The sequence below is a fragment of the Platichthys flesus genome, chromosome 13, assembly GCF_949316205.1.
Source record: "Platichthys flesus chromosome 13, fPlaFle2.1, whole genome shotgun sequence".
Taxonomy (NCBI): Eukaryota; Metazoa; Chordata; class Actinopteri; order Pleuronectiformes; family Pleuronectidae; genus Platichthys; species Platichthys flesus.
Window position 1 is genome coordinate 17,695,930 of NC_084957.1, and position 18,081 is coordinate 17,714,010.

An 18,081-nucleotide genomic window follows, 5' to 3' on the forward strand; every position below is an offset into this window, starting at 1 on the left:
GATAAAAAGAACTGTGTTAATACAGCACCTAGCCTTATTGAGCAGTCAGTGTGCTTAACCCTACGAGTCACATCTCATTATGATTTGTGAATTATCACGTCACACACACACATTCACACAGGGTTTCTTTACACAGTGCCTTTTTCTACTGGTCGCCAATCAAACACTGGCAACTAGTGGGGTTCAGTGTCTTGCCCAAGGGCACTTAAGCATGCAGACTGGAGAAGCCAGGAATCAAACCTCTGTACCTCTTGAGCCAGGGTTTCCTTCTATTTTCTGAATTATTCTTAATAGTAGTTCAAAATAATAATTATTGTTTTACTAAGTTACACTGCATGAAATGTAGGAAAGATGGCTTCCATTAGGCTGTTTCGTGCAACTAAGGAGTTCAGGTTAGAGCTATGAGCGACACAATATTAGAATGTATGTCTTGTTCATGCATGTTATCACATTCAAACAGTGGTTGGAATTTGCAGAAACAATAAAAGGCATCAAATGTTGTACTGAAATACTAAGAAAATTGTTTTTTTTACTTTTTCTGTGTATCGTTTGTAACACAGTGATGGTTGAACGTTCCAAACATCTGAACACCCAGAATTCCATAGAGCAGAAGAAAAAACAGCAGGAAGATCGATACACTCCAGATCTGTTCCCCTGATCGCCTGCAAAGAAGAAGCGTGTCAGATTTATACATGTACAACTATCAGTGAATTTTTGAGACTTTATTGTAAGATAAGCGCTCATGACATTATCGTACTTCAGGATGTTGGTGATGCGGGAGCGAGGAAGTTCGAAGCGGAAATAGATCCTGAAGGCCCGGATCATGATGAGCGCTCTGGGGATTCTCAACATTCCCCATGGAGACATCTGATCCACAAGATCGGCTATTTCAAACATCTGAAACAAAGAAAAATAGATTGTTGGGCAGTAAAAGACAGTGCAGGGGGAAAAAATCGAAAACAAACAAACTATAACAATAATAATACTGGAATTGGTAAAATGTTGCATTATACCTGCAGCACCAGGGACACCCAGATGAAAAACACCATGAATCCATCAAACATACACCAGCGATCTTTAACGTAGGAGTTGTCCCCCTGTGGAGAGGAAGAGAAGAGGGACACCAAGCGTGAGAAGAACAGGGGTAAGACTCGGAAATATGAACATGAAGATAAAAACTAATATGAGCACTAGAACACTTTGTATCCTTCCACCAGGTTCTGTCAACATACCTCCACTTAATTTGTTGTGATCTTGCTAACAAACAAACAAATAAACAAACAAATCACCAAAACAGCCCAGAAGAGGATGCACCTCCTGCCGCAGCTAAAGAAGTTCAACCTGACAAAGCAGATAATGGTGAACTTTTCCACTGCCATCATAGAATCCATCTTCACCTCCATCCATCAGCTGTAACCTGCCTTCTCTACAGGACCTGTACGTCTCCAGGACTCAGAGGCATGCAGGTAGCCTGTTTCTGTGACACTTTAACTCCCCCTGGCCAGTAACGGACTGGAAGAGCTTGGATGCCAGACGAACTTAGCCCCGCCCACAACATTTGAGGTCGGAAAGTTCGGTCTGGCATTGATCCGTTGGGGAAAAACTATGCCCGAACAGAAGCTGTTCGGACCAATCAAATTGTCAGGGCGGGCTTTATACGATGATGGACAATTGATCAACAGTAACGTAATCAACCACGTCACCTCACTCAAAATGTGGTGATAAGAATCAAAAGTTGTAAACATAGTATCATAGGTGTCGATGTAAGTTCGCTAACTCAGACTTAGTACAATCATAACGTTAGTCTCATTGTGCGTGCAGTTGAGTTCTGTTGACAAGAACTATGTGTCGCTTAACATACGTCACATACAACGTTGCTCTGATCGGTTGTAGGTCTATCCAATTGAGCGAAGAGGCATTTTTTTCCCTGGTTCAGTTGAAACACGCCCCATAATCAGAGCCCAAAGGAGCGGTCTCAGACTCACATTCTGACTAGAATTATGAGTATGACCATGTCAGGCTAGGACTGGAATGCACAATCCATTTCCTAGTGTGTATTTAAAATATTTTCCTTCGCTGGGTGCTCAGAATATTTTCATATTAAATTTTGTTTCCTATTTTTATATTTGTTATGGTTATACTGACACACACACACACCACATCAAATTCCTTGTATTTATAAACCTACTTGGCAATAAACCCTGATCTGCCTCTGATTCTGAAACGGCCAGGGGTGAAGGGCTCACATAACCTCCTTGGCAAAGCTAATAATCCCAATCCAAGTCTTTTGCATTTCTGAAAATAGCCCACATTAAGTGCCGACCATCGCCTTCTGAAAACCTGAAAGAGGAAGCTTTTATGTGGAGACAGTAATCGCGCACCAATATATTTATGGAAAACAACAAACACAACCCAAAATCGCTGCGTCCGTTTGAAAGAGCAGCTTTAAAACTCAAACAGCCAAGGTTTCAACATGATGTGACAAAATTATTGAGGCCGGCAAAATTGAGCACACATAATTACCACATAGAGGGAGAGAGTCTGTAAGAGGCTCTTAGGGGGTCAGTCTTCCACTGCAGAAAAGCTGCAAATAGTGTGTGTTCCAAAACACTCACCAGATAAGGGCCATGTTTGATTACACACTGACACGAACAAAGGCGTGCAATTACTTCACCGAACCGTGTGGATCTTATGTTTTGCGCGGGCTCTTTAAACCAGTGATTTTCAACCAGTGTGCCGCGGCACACTAGTGTGCTGTGAGAGATCCTCAGGTGTGCCGTGGGAAATTATCTAATATCTAGTGTTGCACCGAAGTATCGGCCGATCATCGGTAGCGGCCGATATTCGCCTCGTTTACCGACATCTGCACATCGGTAATAAACTTGACTTTCACCGATATCATTAGTATTTGTGGTTAAACCGCTGGGCACGTGCCACGGCTGGGGGAGCAGTCGCCCCGTCGCCCTCCTCTCCACGCCTCCACGTTTTTGGGGGGGAGGTACTCTTCCGCGGTGCCTCACGGCATCAGTGGTGCGGGGGCTTTCTTTCTCTTGGGCCGCGGGGCGGTGTCCGTCGCCGGTGCGGAAGGCGGGCCGTTGGAGGGGACCGGGTACGGCGGTCGGCGGCGGTGACTCTGGACGCGTGTCGGGCCCTTCTCGCGGATCACCTCAGCTACGGCGCCCGCTGGGGGAACCCTCCGTTCGCGCGGGGGGCCCCCTCCGGCAGTGCGCTTCGGCTGGCGCCTAGCAACTGACTTAGAACTGGTGCGGACCAGGGGAATCCGACTGTTTAATTAAAACAAAGCATCGCGAAGGCCCATGGTGGGTGTTGACGCGATGTGATTGCTGCCCAGTGCTCTGAATGTCAAAGTGAAGAAATTCAATGAAGCGCGGGTAAACGGCGGGAAGTGTTGGCACTCAAAACAGGTCAATGTGAGGAGGGATTTTTTAGACAGTGTAAAAAGGTGCTGTTTTTAATGATCCTTGTGGTATTTTGACCAAAATATGTTACAGACATTTCATTAAGACCCCAAGGAGCCATATCAACTGTGATAAAATGGGTATAAAATGTCTCCATTAAACAAAGTTTAGTTAAATCAAAGATTGTTTCATAAATCTGATTCAATTTGTGCTCATTAAAAGATAAGAGTAATAAAGGGCTGAAATAATTTTAATTGTGCTTTTTAATACATTTAGAAACTATATTATACTATATACTATATTATATGTATTATATGTACTGTGTTAGGCCATAGAGTGTGATTTTCGTTGGTGGTATGCCCCAGGATTTTGTAAACGTAAAAAATGTGCCGCGGCTCAAAAAGGTTGAAAACCCCTGCTTTAAACAACGTGCGACAAAACATAACATTCAACTGTCAATCAGAGTTACACACGTGGTGAATATATCCACTGTGGCACACTTTTAAATACGAATTATGTGAAACCTAAAGATCTGTCATATTTCGGTCTTCTAGCGAAGATGAATTTTAGCTGACTCAGAGGAAAAACAAGAGAAAAGTACTTTCCGATTCAGCAAAGACGATTATCATCTCTCTTCAAAAACCAAACATAACGTTAAGAGAATGAAGATTAAATGTTCCAGTTTTGATGCTTCTTTTCCCCTTACACTGTTGATTCAAATGCTGGTTCCTCTGGTGCCTCCCTGCTTGTTATCCTTGATTTGCCAATTACGCTGTCCACACTTTTTTATGTCAGTAATTATAGGCCTTTCATCAGCCCAGCTGTCTGTTCTTGGATGCATCTACAGAACTTTATCCGTCTGGCTCCGATCGGAATTATCTTCTTTTCATCAGAATGTGAGGCTCAATACAAACCACTGACGTCGAATTGAAAGTGTCAACAAAATCTCAAGTAGAACCCAAAGGGAGCACTTCTGAATATTATGTCAATATGAACTCTTCTTTTTCACCGAACAATGGGGCTTCTTTTCAACCATTTCGCATGGTTATGCCGAAATGGGAAATTAGCTCTCCAGTGGTTTACCTCTATTGGCTGCAGTCGATATGCACATAAACTTTAACGGTGTTTTATGAATAGGTTTTGTGTGCTTTCAGGCACGCATTGCACAGCAGGCTTCCTCTAAACGCAAATGTGCGAGAACTTCCGGAGGAGCCAATGTGAGAGCAACGCACGAGAACAACATATGCTTCAATTAAAAAAGAACACACACATCTCGGGATGAAAACGCGAACTTGTAGAAATCCCTTGAAGGAGCATTTGGTGATAATAAAGATTAACAAAAACACGTGATCTCCGCAGCATAATTGTTATGTTAGGTCCTGTTAGGTCCGGAGGATTTGGTGCTGTTGTGAGCGAGTCTGTGCTGAGAATCACACCCCGCGTTCATGCATGAAAGGCAACCTCTGGAGGATTTGTCCGGAGCCAATTCTCCAAGGTTCCTACAAAAGTCATACCTGACAATGGCTTTAGAGCTGTGTATTCTGTAGCACCAACTCAGTCACTTATTATAGGTGTTCAGATTATTGAATGTTAGACTTTTTTTTAGAGTTTTTACGAGCCTGCAGAAACACTGTACATGTGCGTAAGTGACACTTGCCAAGTTGACAAACAATGTGAATCTGTATTTTGTAATTTTGCTTTGCTTGACTGTGCGAGTAGCTACCTTGATGATTCCTCTGATGTGCATCTTGGCGATCATCTCAGCGGTGTAGAGGAACATGAGCAGCGTGTCCAGCGTGAACGTCACATACTGCAGTGGAGGGTAATGCTCAAACGTCTTGGGGGTGTTCATGCACACGGAGATGACACTGATGATGGCACAAGCTCGGAGAAGGGTGTGCACCCACTGCAGGAAGAGGAACACATTCCAGGATAATGTTTGGCTGTATTCATTGCATTCAATCTTTGAAACACAATTTTACAAAAAAATAATAAATTTGACTTTAAAATGTTTTAAAATATCTGGAATGAATGGACAAAAGGTGACAGCACAGGGTTTAAGGTCACCAATGCACAGTTAGTACACTCACTGGTTTGTTGATCCAGAAGATGTCAGCGCTGTCTGCCAGGGTCTCGTCCGGCCCAAAGTCGGTGATGGGCGGGCACTCGACCCGTGAGCTCTGTTTCCTCTTCAGCATGCTTGGGCTGGCCGTGCTATACAGAGAGTGGATCTGACAGAGAGAGGGAGGCGGACCACACAGTGACCAAGGATAAATGAGGAACAGGGGAACACTGGCTGCATCCAAGTCTGGGCAGTGGCAGTACCGCTTTATTCCAATCAGGTGGACTGTAAACTAATTATATAAATGTAATATATTCTTAATGGAGCTCGGCGGTGAGGCAAGTGAGTTGCCATATACGGCCACATTACCACTAAGTGACTTTTCATCTTAAAAATGAATACATTTACCAAGATGAGGTTAAAATGTATGTAAATATGTATTGAGCTGTGTCTAAATAGTGGCCTCTGGATGGGATTACATGTAGCATTAAGCTTGAGCACACTGCGATGAAGTGCAAAGTAAACTACCCTGACTTGAATTGCCAGAACAGAGGTGTGTGCTTCGAAAACCAAACATGTGTTGCGTCGTTGAATGGCCACCGTGATACACAACGTAGCGCACATGGAACACAGGACAAGTGTATTCACATTGGAACAGCTCCAGTGACTTACCATCGGAAAAGATCGCACAATATCTCCATCATACTGAACACCACGGCACCAGCGCATTAAGCTGCATAACCTACAGTTGGTGGGAGCCTGTGAATGCCCCTGTTAGTGTGTGTCTGTGTGTGCGTGTGTGTATGCAGAGAAAAAGAAACGTGTACAGGCCGTTTCAAATTAAGAACACAAGAAGAAATGACACTCTGAATGGAGACAAAGCGCACATACCAAAGAGAAAAGTAAAGCTGAAATTGCTCCAGCACTGCACATAACATGCGATCAGGCATACCCTGTGAATGACACACAACAGTTAGTCAACATTATGGCTCATGTGGTGTACAGTACACTACCAACATCTACAGTACGCTCATAGAGACACAGGAATGCCCACCACGTCTGACATCAAGGCATATATGCAACACACTCTGTGAGTGAGCGAGTGACTGAGTGACTGAGGTGTTTGTGGTGGAAGAAGATGGAGGGTGGAGCAGGGCCAGGCGACTCACTGTGAGGCTCCTCATTGGTGCGTTCATTCCCAGGTCACAGGGGGGGGGGGGGAGACCAGCCGGAGAGAGAGAGAGGGAGGGAGAGGGGGGGAGACTAGAGATGCAAAAAGGAGAATGTCCTAAAGGCCTGGAGGTCCTGTGGCAGCAGTCAGTGAACGGTAGCAGTCATAAGAGCAGTAAAGAGAGGTAAGAGAACATGTTCACGGGTGCTGCGATGGTGCAACATAAAGTCACAATGTAGTTTGGTCCAACAACCAACTTACAATAGAAACATAACAACTTCTTATGGAGCACTCACAGTTACATGTTGGGGCCTTCAGAGGATATACTGCTCATTCACTTTAAATAGGGGGATGTCATTCATTGCCAATCAAGCCAAACCATTCACATTCAAGCATATATTCAATTAAAACCTTAGTAATACAAATACAGCTTCTGACTGATATCGAACGACAAGATTGGTCCGGAGATACGAGGCAAAGTCAATTAGCGAACCTGGTTTTCATATGATTGAGGAATTTAAAGGGGAAATATTATGCCCATTTTACCACAGTTGATGTGGTTCCTTGGGGTCTTGATGAAATGTCTGTAACATATTTTTTTCAAAATACCACAAGGATCATTTAGAACAGCACCTTTTTTCCCTGTCTAAAACAGCCCTCCTCAGATTGACCTGTTTTGAGTGCCCCGCCCCCTTAACCCGGGGAGCCTGGCTGCGAGAGCCCCAGCTCCCCAGCGCAGCCCTGCAGTGGGAGCAGTGGGGGCAGTGGGGGCTTGAGCTGGCGCAGCCGCAGCATCCTTCAGCACACTGTTGAGTCAACGTTTAGAGGTGTCCCGGGGGTCCCTTGTTTATGCGGCCACTTTAATGTCTGACGGGTAGCAGCAGCGAGCTAACCAGGCTGGTGGAGCCCGGCTAGCGTTAGCTCACTCGTCCAAGGCCATGTAGCGAGACTCCCTACATGGGTATGGTGTGACTATGACGTTTACTTCGGTTGTAATCACATTCGACACACTCTAGCGTATCGTTTCTGACATAGAGGAACCACAACAATTCGCGGGAGTTGTTTTTTTCCAGAGTTTTGGGACGGTAGACATGCCAGATACCCAAATTAACGTGTAGAAGCACTACAAAAGTGGAATTTTAATAATATGTCCCCATTAAATCCCATGTACTTCTATTTACTATTGCATGGACAGCATTTGTGAGATGTTAATACAATAGACAACTATGTTCCGTGTGGGAAATTGTGATCACGCAGTATCAGGATCGCCCACCCTCAAGTGTTATAACAACGCACACTTGCGAGTGCTCAGTTACCTTCAGGGGGATTTAGCCACACTGATAGGTCTGGCTTAATTTGTCCAAGTTATATCTGAGTTCACCGATGCCACCTCAACAAAATGACAGTAAATTACTCTAGTGAAACTACTACAACTTCTTACCCAATGTATCAAAGACGTAGGTCCGTTAAAATTCCGGGAGCACTACATGCTGAATTCCAATCATCTTTATTATACGGGAATAGAGGCAACAAACATTTCAGATATGGATATATATATTGTCAAATCGTTTGGATGGCCTGACGAGTATGTCAGAGTTAGGAATTCTGTAAAAAAAACTAAAATCATCACCGTAATGCATTTAATTTGTAGATGTTTCTCATCAACACAAACACCAAAACAAATGTGAAAGGTTTGTGATTTGATTTTGAGTTTGTGTGAGACATCCAGGGTGTTTGCAGTTGCAATGAATAGATCCCGAATGAAATGAATAAACACAATAAATGAGATTATAAAATAAGTTTCTGGCTGTTGTGGAAGGAACAATGATGAGATGAAAATGCCGGCTGTACCAATCAATTACATTTATTAAAACAAAGTTAGTTGGATGAATATTAATTTTATCTGAACTTTGAAAGTTTTCAATTGACTGACAGTCACAGTACATTGAGAGAAGACAAGAAAAGAAACTGTCCGTCCTATAAAAAACCCATGTAGTTAGAAGCAATTTCCCTGTGTAATTGCTACACTTAACATATGGAGATGGAGACGCGAGGAAGAGTGAAAACAAAATTACAGGATCTAAGTGCTATTATGTGGGTGTATAGGTGGTGAAGACCATAATTACTTTCCCATTTGGAAAAAGGACATGTTCCTCGTAGGCAAGACGTGATCACTGGGCAGATTAATTGTAACTTGGAGTATTTGTTCGATGTTGAGAACTTTCTTGGCTTGAGTTTAATTTTAAAGAGTGGCAGCGTGCTCGTTATTACAACAGACAGAGTTTGGTGGATGTGGGCAGCACAGTTGTACAGTTCTATTCTACAGTTCTCCACCACAGCCGATAGTTAGATTTAGGGAATCAACACAAACTGGTTTCATATGTGCTTCAGATTACGAAAAAGTGGCAAGACATTTCCAAGGTTAATATACACTCTGGTGCTGCAGGTAGCACACTGTCTTTCCCTCTAACAGCTGCCGCCTGATATGATCATGTGAAAATGACCATGATGAACACATTCATAATGCACCAGAACAAGTAAGTTGGGGACGTGGTTAAAGAAACTTAAATGTGCCACTGAGGTGAGGAGTAAAGCAGAGTCAAGTAATAAATATGTCAGACTGGTACAACCTTATCACCTTTCATAGTAAATAGACTTTTGTGATATTTTTTTTTAGTGTCATTGAATCCTGACTAGTTAGAAAGAAATCTAAATCTCTGTGCCACCCACCTCACATTTCATCCTACGGTGGCAGAGAGAGTTCAACGCACTGCAAACTAAGAAAACTAAAAAAATCAACTTGACAACACATGGGCTGCGAAAGCACAAGCAAACTCAGAAAACATCTCCAATCACCACTGATGAGAAGCAGACTTCAATAACTTTAAAAAGCACTAAACTTCATCCAGGTTTCTCGGATGTTGAAACATTTCCGGTGTCGTTCTCACCAATCGCGGTATTTGCATGAGTTGTGACTTTTTGCAGCTTGTGCGTCTTGTGTTTTCTGAATCCGCAGTGTGTCGAGCTCTCTCTGCCACCGCATCGTCCAACTACAGGCGTCATATCCGACAAACGTTTATAATTAGCCTCGTCGTTAACTCGATGTATTTACCTCGCATTGTTGTTAGATTCTATGTTGTTCCAACTCTGCAGCATTTAGAAAACAATGGTCAGTTGCAGCGTTGAAATCACATTTGATCAATGTTTTGAGCGGTTGACACTGAACTTACACTAAAAGCTCAAATCAATATTGGCAAAAATGTGTGAACAAAACAAACACAACCTGCAGGATCTGAGGTGATGGAGGGCCTGTGTCTGACCCACTGTGACCTCCCAGGCTTCACTGAGCACCTGTCAATCCCCAAAGCGCTTCAACGACACAGAGCAAACCCGTTTACGACACATCATGGGGGTGGGGCGGGTGGGGCCGGGGGGGGGGGGGGGCTGAATGACTGACATAGATGGAGCCAAGGTTACTATGGAAACGAGAGCGAAGGGCTAATCGGCTAAAACGGAGCTAAACGCGGGCTGTAGAGGACACGGCGGCGCGGATGCTGAACGAGGCCGCTGCGCGCTCCGTGACGACCTGTCCGTGTGATCGTGTGGCGGACACACGACGAGGTGTCCCCGCGGCCTAGTCCTGAGGAGGACAGACACCGTCCTCACTTCCTGGACGAGCATCATGCTAGCGAGCAGCTGCACCGAGCATCGGCCGCATCCTCATCACAACAGCTTGATGATCGGTCCGAACGCGCACACACACTCACACACACTCACACACACACACACACATTCACACTCACGCACGCACACGGGGGGAAGAAGACCCGCTGAGTCACTTACGACAGGAGGATTTCCCTTATCCGCCGCGTCTCGTGCTGTCCATGACATCAGCTGTTTTCCGGGTGTGCTGGGAGGTTGTGGGAGCAGGGAGCGGGAGCGCGCTCAGTGAAATCACATCCACAGCACCAGCGCGTGCAGCGGAGGCGCGCAGCCGTCTCCATGGCGACAGCAAAAAGGTCCCCCCAAATTGCTGCATCACCACTTTCTGTTCTCTGTTGTTTTGATTTTTTTTTACAACAGTAACCATAAAGTTGGCTGTCTTTGTTTATATTATTGTACTTATATTCACTGCAAATATTCAAACATGTCCCGTGTGACTCACTCAACTTGTCATGGTAACACCACATCTGTAAATATGTCCAAAAATGATTAGTAGCAGATTTTTCTTAAAGTGCTTCGTCAAATTAATCAAATTTGTAACACTATATTTTGAGGTTTTCACTTCAACCAATTGGACAAAGGACGTGTACATGACAGATTTAAGTCTTTAATGATCCACAATCTTTAATTTAGAACTCAGAAAATAACAAACCAACAACATCAGTGCAGCAATACAGGAATTTAAAAAGGGAAGATTTTTTTCTACAATAAATAAATATTAATAACAACAAAGACTATGAAGCAGCTGTTGTTCAGCATAGGCAGACAATAGTTTGTAATATGTATTGTCCACCCCTAGTGCACGACTCGACCAATCATCTCTGGGGGTTCTTTATAATCATGTGGTCTGTATAACCTTAACCAGACAAACATTTCCCATAAGTCTTGAATAGATAGTTAAATATTTTTTTGTTAGCACCTTAAAACGCTGGTACCCTCAACTGTTACAAATTTACAAACTGGAGCTTGGAGGCAGTAGCTGTCTGGAGGTTGTGTCACATTGACAATGTTGTAATCATTTATCTTTCAAAATCATGCCACTAACACCTGCATGTCATCAGAATCTGGTACTAAGGGATGATGATGCTGCAGAGCTGTTGCATGGCATGTAGCTCAAACACTTAAAAAGTGCCGGAGCTTATAAAGAGAAATGGAAATGAAAATCTAAATCCTGAAATCTGTTGATCAATTAAAGAACAAAAAAGAACAACAACATATAAAATAAATTCTTGAAGTGTAATTACTACAAAATATATCAGAATAGATGAAGCCGCAAGATCGAAAAATCAATTTGTAATATAAACGGCAAAACGTTAAAATAATGGTTTAGTAATGTCAACAGTACTAACTCTTATAAACTGTGCATTATCTCAATTGTGTGCATACTTAGTGCAATCTATATCTCTTAAGTGAAATTCATTTGTATGCACTTTAACGTCAAGCAGATCTTTAATTCTAGGAAATCCAGTGAGAGGATATGATGTTTCCTCTCAGACATACATAGAGAAAAAAACTTTTGGCAGGATGCTTTAAGCCGAATCAGATCACCTTCTAAGATATCAAATGTGACTGTGAGGAAAGGTTGTAATTTGCTGTGGAGGATGATACAAATATCTTAGAAAAGAAGAGTCGTTCTCCAAAGGAGTGAAACATTAATGTTAGCTGAGACGATTAGTGATTGGTCAAGCACGTGTACTGGTGGTACCTCTATACCTCGCAGCCATACTTCGATCGCTACTGTGCAAACACTGGCTCCAAATAATGTCTTAAATGTGAGAAGGCCATGTTTATGCTGTACACTGGTTATTTTACCTTCATGTCTTGATAGCATGAGCAAGTGGACTCACATTGATTATCTTTATATACATGGTTGAAACATATCTTGTCAGTCGGAAATTAAAATATGAGTGTGACAACTTCAGAGGGGTTTGCCAGAGTATGGGCATTGCTGGAGGGAGTGTGGAGACACCCAGGCGAACCATTTCCACATATTCTGGGAGTGCCCAACTATCCGACCCTACTGGTTGGAAATAGTAAGAAAACATAACGTTATAATGGGTTTCGAGACCAAACATGACTTTTGCACAATATATCTTGGGAATATCCCGTCCACAGTTAACTCTAGCGACAAGTATTTGCTTAAAATAATGTTGGCAGCTAGTAAAAAATGCATTACAAGAAGGTGGCTTAACAAAGAACCCCCGACAAAAGGGGAATGGATTGGAACTGTAAAAGAAATGTATCATATGGAAAGGCTGACTTTCTCCTTAAACCTATGCATGGACAAATTCACAAATATATGGAGAAAATGGTCAACTCATTTTGAATCCGTTTAGATAATATACAGCTACGGTATTGATAAAGGTATAAATGTATAAAAATGTGTGTGAATTCTTGAAGATGTATATGTATGCATGTAAGTATATCCATCTGTAATGCAGATAAAAACAAAGGTCTGCTGCCCTTTTGTATGCTTGTGGAATATAGCGCCCCCTTTCGGCGGGCGTCGGGAATTCCGGTGGACAATGGACTTTCACTTCAGACTTTTTCCTTGAAATGCCCCCGTGATACTCATTGTTGGGTCAAACAAGAGGACCTACCTCTTATCCTGGACACATGTTCACATACTCTGGTTGGCTCCCTCCCCCAAGCTACTTATATAATATCAAAGTGACTCTATGACCTTTTTTCTACCCATTTTATGTATGTGCTTTTTTTTCTTTCTTTTTTGTGTTTGTTTTTCTATTACATGTCTGTTTAAATAACTATGCAAAACAAAAATAAAAACAAAGTTTAAAAAAAAAAAAAAAAAATATGAGTGTGGGTGTGTGTGTTCTTTCAGGTCTTACACACATTCTGACCACATCTTGCAGCATTTTTTTTTGGACGTCCTCAATTATTTTGGTGGCAGCAGCCTCTAGTCTTCTACCGCTTCACTTTAATGACCCTTTAAAACCTCTCACAGCCAATTGGCAACACCAGCTGTTGAGACACACTACTGACGTCAGCAGTCCTCCGAAATCACTCCTATTATCATGGAGTGTCATAATGTGCATCAAAGTCAATGTGCTATTGAATAACAATGATAACGAGGGAAACCTGTGTCTCCACATGTGATGAGATTTCCGACCTGGTTTAAAGTATTGTGTATTTCTCCGTCAGTGTTGTGTCACAGTCGTTCACACACAGCTTCATTCATTCAGTCATTTACTCACTGATCCTTTTTCACATATTTCTGTAATGGGTGGACCAGTGTGGTGTGTGAAGCTGAATCCAGGGCTCTGGCTCTGTCTCCTCACTCGCTGGGGAACGACTTTCCCTCAGAGCTTTTCATTCCCTCAGTCTTTGTTGAGATAGAACCAGAAATAATCCATAAGGCACAGTTTGGCTCTTCACACACACACACACACACAAACACACACACACACACACACACACACACACACACACACACACACACACACTTATAGTTGGATGCCAGAAAATGATGGACCAGCCCATGAGCCTCTCTGATATGAGCTGCTGTGTCCCACAATGCACTGCAGCGAGTCTTTGAACCACCGACCTAACGTTTTCTGGAAAATGTCACCAAGCTCTGCCTCCAATATCTGGAGGTCAATATTCAGTCGAGGTCAGAGCCGATGATCAGTTTGCCTAGACAATGTTTTAATATAGTATCAGGGAAAAGCCTTCATTTTTAATTTGTACTTAATCAAGTTGTTGTTAATGACGAAAGCTTGTACAAATAAAGTTAATTTTTGAGGCTTGAAAGGAGAGGCGGTGGTCTAGTGGCAGAAACTTGGACTATGGGCAGAGAAGGTCTCTGGTTCGTCTCTGGTTCGACTCCACGGAGAGACAACAAAAGACGAACCTGGATTGATCTGTCCAAAAATCCAAGAGTCTCCCTACCCTGTCTAGTGCCCCTGAGCAAGGCACCTTACTTCCCCAACATCTGCTCCCCGAGCGCCGTACATGGTCGCTCACTGCTCTGTGTGTCCTGCACCAGATGGGTCAAAAGCAGAAGTTAAATTTCTCTACCTGCATGAGTGTGCCTTTGCATGTCTGTGCATGTGTTTGGGACTAATAAATGCATCTTAATCTTAATCTTGATATGTTGATGCTATCTTCAGTTAAAGAGTCTGATTTAACCTCTGGACTACATTCACACTGACATTAATGTAGCTACTGATCCAAGTCAATGTATTACCAGAATCAGAAGATGACAACTGTGGTGAACTAGAACACCATAGTGATGGGAGACACTTCATCAACCATCCATCATCTGAACCACTGATGCTTTGAGGGGGCTGGAGTCTCTGGTTCTTGTGGATAAACTGTATGATAAACACCTGCAGGGAATTTCATTCTTCTAACCCTAACCCCTCATCAAATTTGATACAAGTATTAAACATTAAAGAAATGTATGTAAACCGATACTGCAGGGCAATAATTCAGGTTTTGTCATGTCTACGGAAATATTAATAATAAGGATACTGTAATAATAATAAGGATAATGTAAAATTCTAGATCCTCTATACTCTTCATAGGTTTCCTTCTATTATCCTCATAGCTGGATTAATGATGTGACCAAGCAGAGAAGGGATCAGGAATGTAAAACTTTTATTTTTAGAATGTTTTTTACAAGACATTTGAATAAGCTAATCAACAGAGACGCCTCCGGAGGCAGGGGGCGGATCACCTCAGTGAGGTACAGCCAGATACTGGGCACCTCTTCATTAATGTCAACAGCTGATCTATGACGTCTTCCAGCACTTTAACTACCTGCTCTGCTGTTCAACATTTCACACAGCAACAGGCCCATCCTCCTCCATCACCGTGTCAGGACCATCTTTAAACTGACAAAAGTCTACCACAGTGCTCCTGGTGTCCTCAAAGCTGCAATGGTTGAGAAAACTGTCAGAAATAATCTTGGAAAGCGTCTCCATCCACCTGTGGCTTGATTTGAGCAGGTCTGTGCTTCTTCCTCTTCTTTAGCTTGATCTTGATTTTGATCTGGCTCCTTTCCACCATAACCCTGGGAGATTTCTCTCATTTCTCCTGCAGGAGAGCGACAGACTGTTCGCTGATTTTCTGCATCTCCTCCTCAGTGTCTGGGTGGATGGAGCATCAGTGTCCTCATGTAGCTTCTCCACCTCCTCCTCTGTGATTGAGGTCTTCACATGAGGAGTGGGGTAATTCTGGTTGCTGATTGGCTGCAACTCCTCCTCAGTGTTCCGGGTGGATGCAACATCAACAGTGTCCTCAGACAGCTTCTCCTCCTCCTCCTCTGTGACTGAAGTCTTCACATGAGCAGTGAGAGTGAGGTCAGTCTGGCTTCTGATTGGCTGCGTCTCCTCCTCAGTGTTCTGAGAGGATGAACCATCAACTTCCACCTGTGGCTGCACTTCAGATGAGGCAGCACCTGCGACCGGCTCAGTTTGAATAGGTCTGCGCTTCCTCTTCTTTTTGAGCTTGATCTTGAAAACTAATTTACTACTACTATAACAAGAAATAATAACAATATTACTACTACTTCTACTACACTACTACACTATTAGTACTACTACACTACTACACTACTACTACTACTACTACTACTACTACTACTACTACTGCCACTACCACTACCACTACTACTTCTACTAATACTATTACTACTAATAATAATACAAATATAACTACTAATAATATTAATATGAGTAATCTACTACTACTATAATAAGAAATAATAATATTACTACTACTACTACTACTAATAATAATAATAATAATAATAATAATAATAATATTAATAATCATAACAATAATAATGATAATACATATTTACTTTATTGTCAAAATTTAAAGTTATAAAGTTATGACCTAAGTCAACCACTATTTGATAGGCAAAAACTGAAAACACATTTCTAAATGTATGTCTACGTATGTATGTATCCATACTTTGACGACACTGCTGTCAGGTCAACTCAGAGCATAAAGGTGCAAGTTCCACAATTCAGATGCACAAAATGTGCAGATAGCGCACTGTACACAGGCATGGGCCAAACGTGGCGGATTCTGCATGTTATTGGCCCACTCAATTACAATGAATCGATTATGTAGAATGTATTAGAAATGTAAACATACTAATACCTTGATTACTTAAAAATGACCAGGTAAAACTTTGGGTGACTGGACCATGCATGGTCAATATACAACAGTGAGGTTGTGGTTGAAAACTGGGGTGTTTTCATCACAAGACAAAAATATATATATATATTTTTTATTTCAAACAGAAACAGTTGGGCTTAAACATTTCTCTATTGATTAACTTTTGTTTTTGTGAGGAGTATATTGAGACCTCCTCTATAGAAAAGGTTTTGTTGCATCATGTAACTACATTTAATCTTTTATTTTGAATCTTGGATCCTGTTCAGGTACCACATCCGACACATTGTATTATTTTGATTGTCAAAATATGATTGGCAGTATTTTCAGATAATGAACAATTTGCAAATCAGAGTCAAAATGTCTATAACATATCATGCAATGTTGTTTCAAGCACACTTGCTTCATTCTTTGTTGATGTGACATACAAGCTCTTTATAACAGCACATATTTTGACTTGCCAGAAAATAATAATTAAATTTCCATTTAAGTGCAGCAACATGCCCTGACAGTGACATACTGATAGGAAGCTACCATGCACAATAGCACATATAGGATCCTGAACTCATCATTGCTAAATGGGAAACAGACACCATTTTCCCACATCTGCTTTTCCTTTCATGACGTGTCAAGACGTCTTCTGAGGAAAATACACATTAGGGGTAGGGATTTATTAGTGCTCTTATATATTACAGCTCAGGACAAATACATACAAAAACATATACAGACCCATAAAGAGATCATCTGGAAAACGAAGGGGAAAAAGTAAAAAAAAAAAAAAAAGTCTGCTTCTAATTACATCTCAAACTGGTGACTTAACTTTTCATTTTTGGCAGTTTCCCCCGCTCCAGCTCCTGCCCAGGACTGGGTCTGAGAGTCAAGACTAATCAAAGGCACTTGTATGGAAAGCGACTGTTGGCCTCTGAAGGGATTGAGCCAGTTCAGGCCAGCCTGCCGCTCTGACTCTCCTTCTCTCCTTTTCTTTTCCCCCCTCACTCTCTCTTCCTGTCCTGTCTGTTTAAGGAGAGAGAGCCTGGGAAATTCCTTCAAGCTACTTTACTTCAGGTTTCTGTGGGATTTAAACATGCACACTGAGGTTTTGGTGCAGTCCATGTTGGTGTCGGTGTTACTGATTCTGCTCTCTGCCGTGGAGGACACTTTGTTGCAATCAGTGAGGTAAGTTTCTGCACAGCTTTATTTGTTCTTATTTATTTTTGGGGTCGTCTGGATAGCACGGAGGAAGAGGGAGGTGCAGAGTTTTGCTGACAAAGGTATTTGGGGTGCGTAATATGAAAAAGTTCAGCAATGCCTGTACATTGGAACTTACCCATTTTTGTGCAGATTCTTTATGCTTTTATTTAGCAAAAAATTTAATTCTGCATACCAGGTCACGGGGTAAAGTTTATTTTTATAAATGTGTTATCTAATGTTGCATGGCACTTTTTGAAACTTAAGGACATTCATTTATTTTCCTTTTGATACACATGGCTGGAGACTTCATGGTCATGAGTTTGGTGCAAGAGAAACTTCAGTGACATCAGGGCTGGATGAGGGCTGTG

General features: G+C 42.2%; 2 protein-coding genes across 2 annotated transcripts in view; one reads left to right on the top strand and one right to left on the bottom strand.

Annotated features, from left to right (window-relative positions):
* The window catches only part of nalcn (sodium leak channel, non-selective), a 58,632-nt gene extending 52,058 nt beyond the window's left edge, over window positions 1–6,574 (bottom strand). Inside the window, exons 1-6 of the mRNA XM_062403412.1 lie at window positions 6,373–6,574; window positions 5,510–5,650; window positions 5,143–5,325; window positions 1,014–1,097; window positions 758–897; window positions 534–662 (exon numbers count right to left, since the gene is read on the bottom strand). Coding sequence (XP_062259396.1) covers window positions 534–662; window positions 758–897; window positions 1,014–1,097; window positions 5,143–5,325; window positions 5,510–5,650; window positions 6,373–6,414 — 719 coding nt within the window. The 5' untranslated portion in view covers window positions 6,415–6,574. The remainder of the gene's footprint in view (window positions 1–533; window positions 663–757; window positions 898–1,013; window positions 1,098–5,142; window positions 5,326–5,509; window positions 5,651–6,372) is intronic.
* A 10,944-nt stretch (window positions 6,575–17,518) lies between these two features.
* The window catches only part of itgbl1 (integrin, beta-like 1), a 37,966-nt gene continuing 37,403 nt past the window's right edge, over window positions 17,519–18,081 (top strand). Inside the window, exon 1 of the mRNA XM_062403274.1 lies at window positions 17,519–17,698. Coding sequence (XP_062259258.1) covers window positions 17,607–17,698 — 92 coding nt within the window. The 5' untranslated portion in view covers window positions 17,519–17,606. The remainder of the gene's footprint in view (window positions 17,699–18,081) is intronic.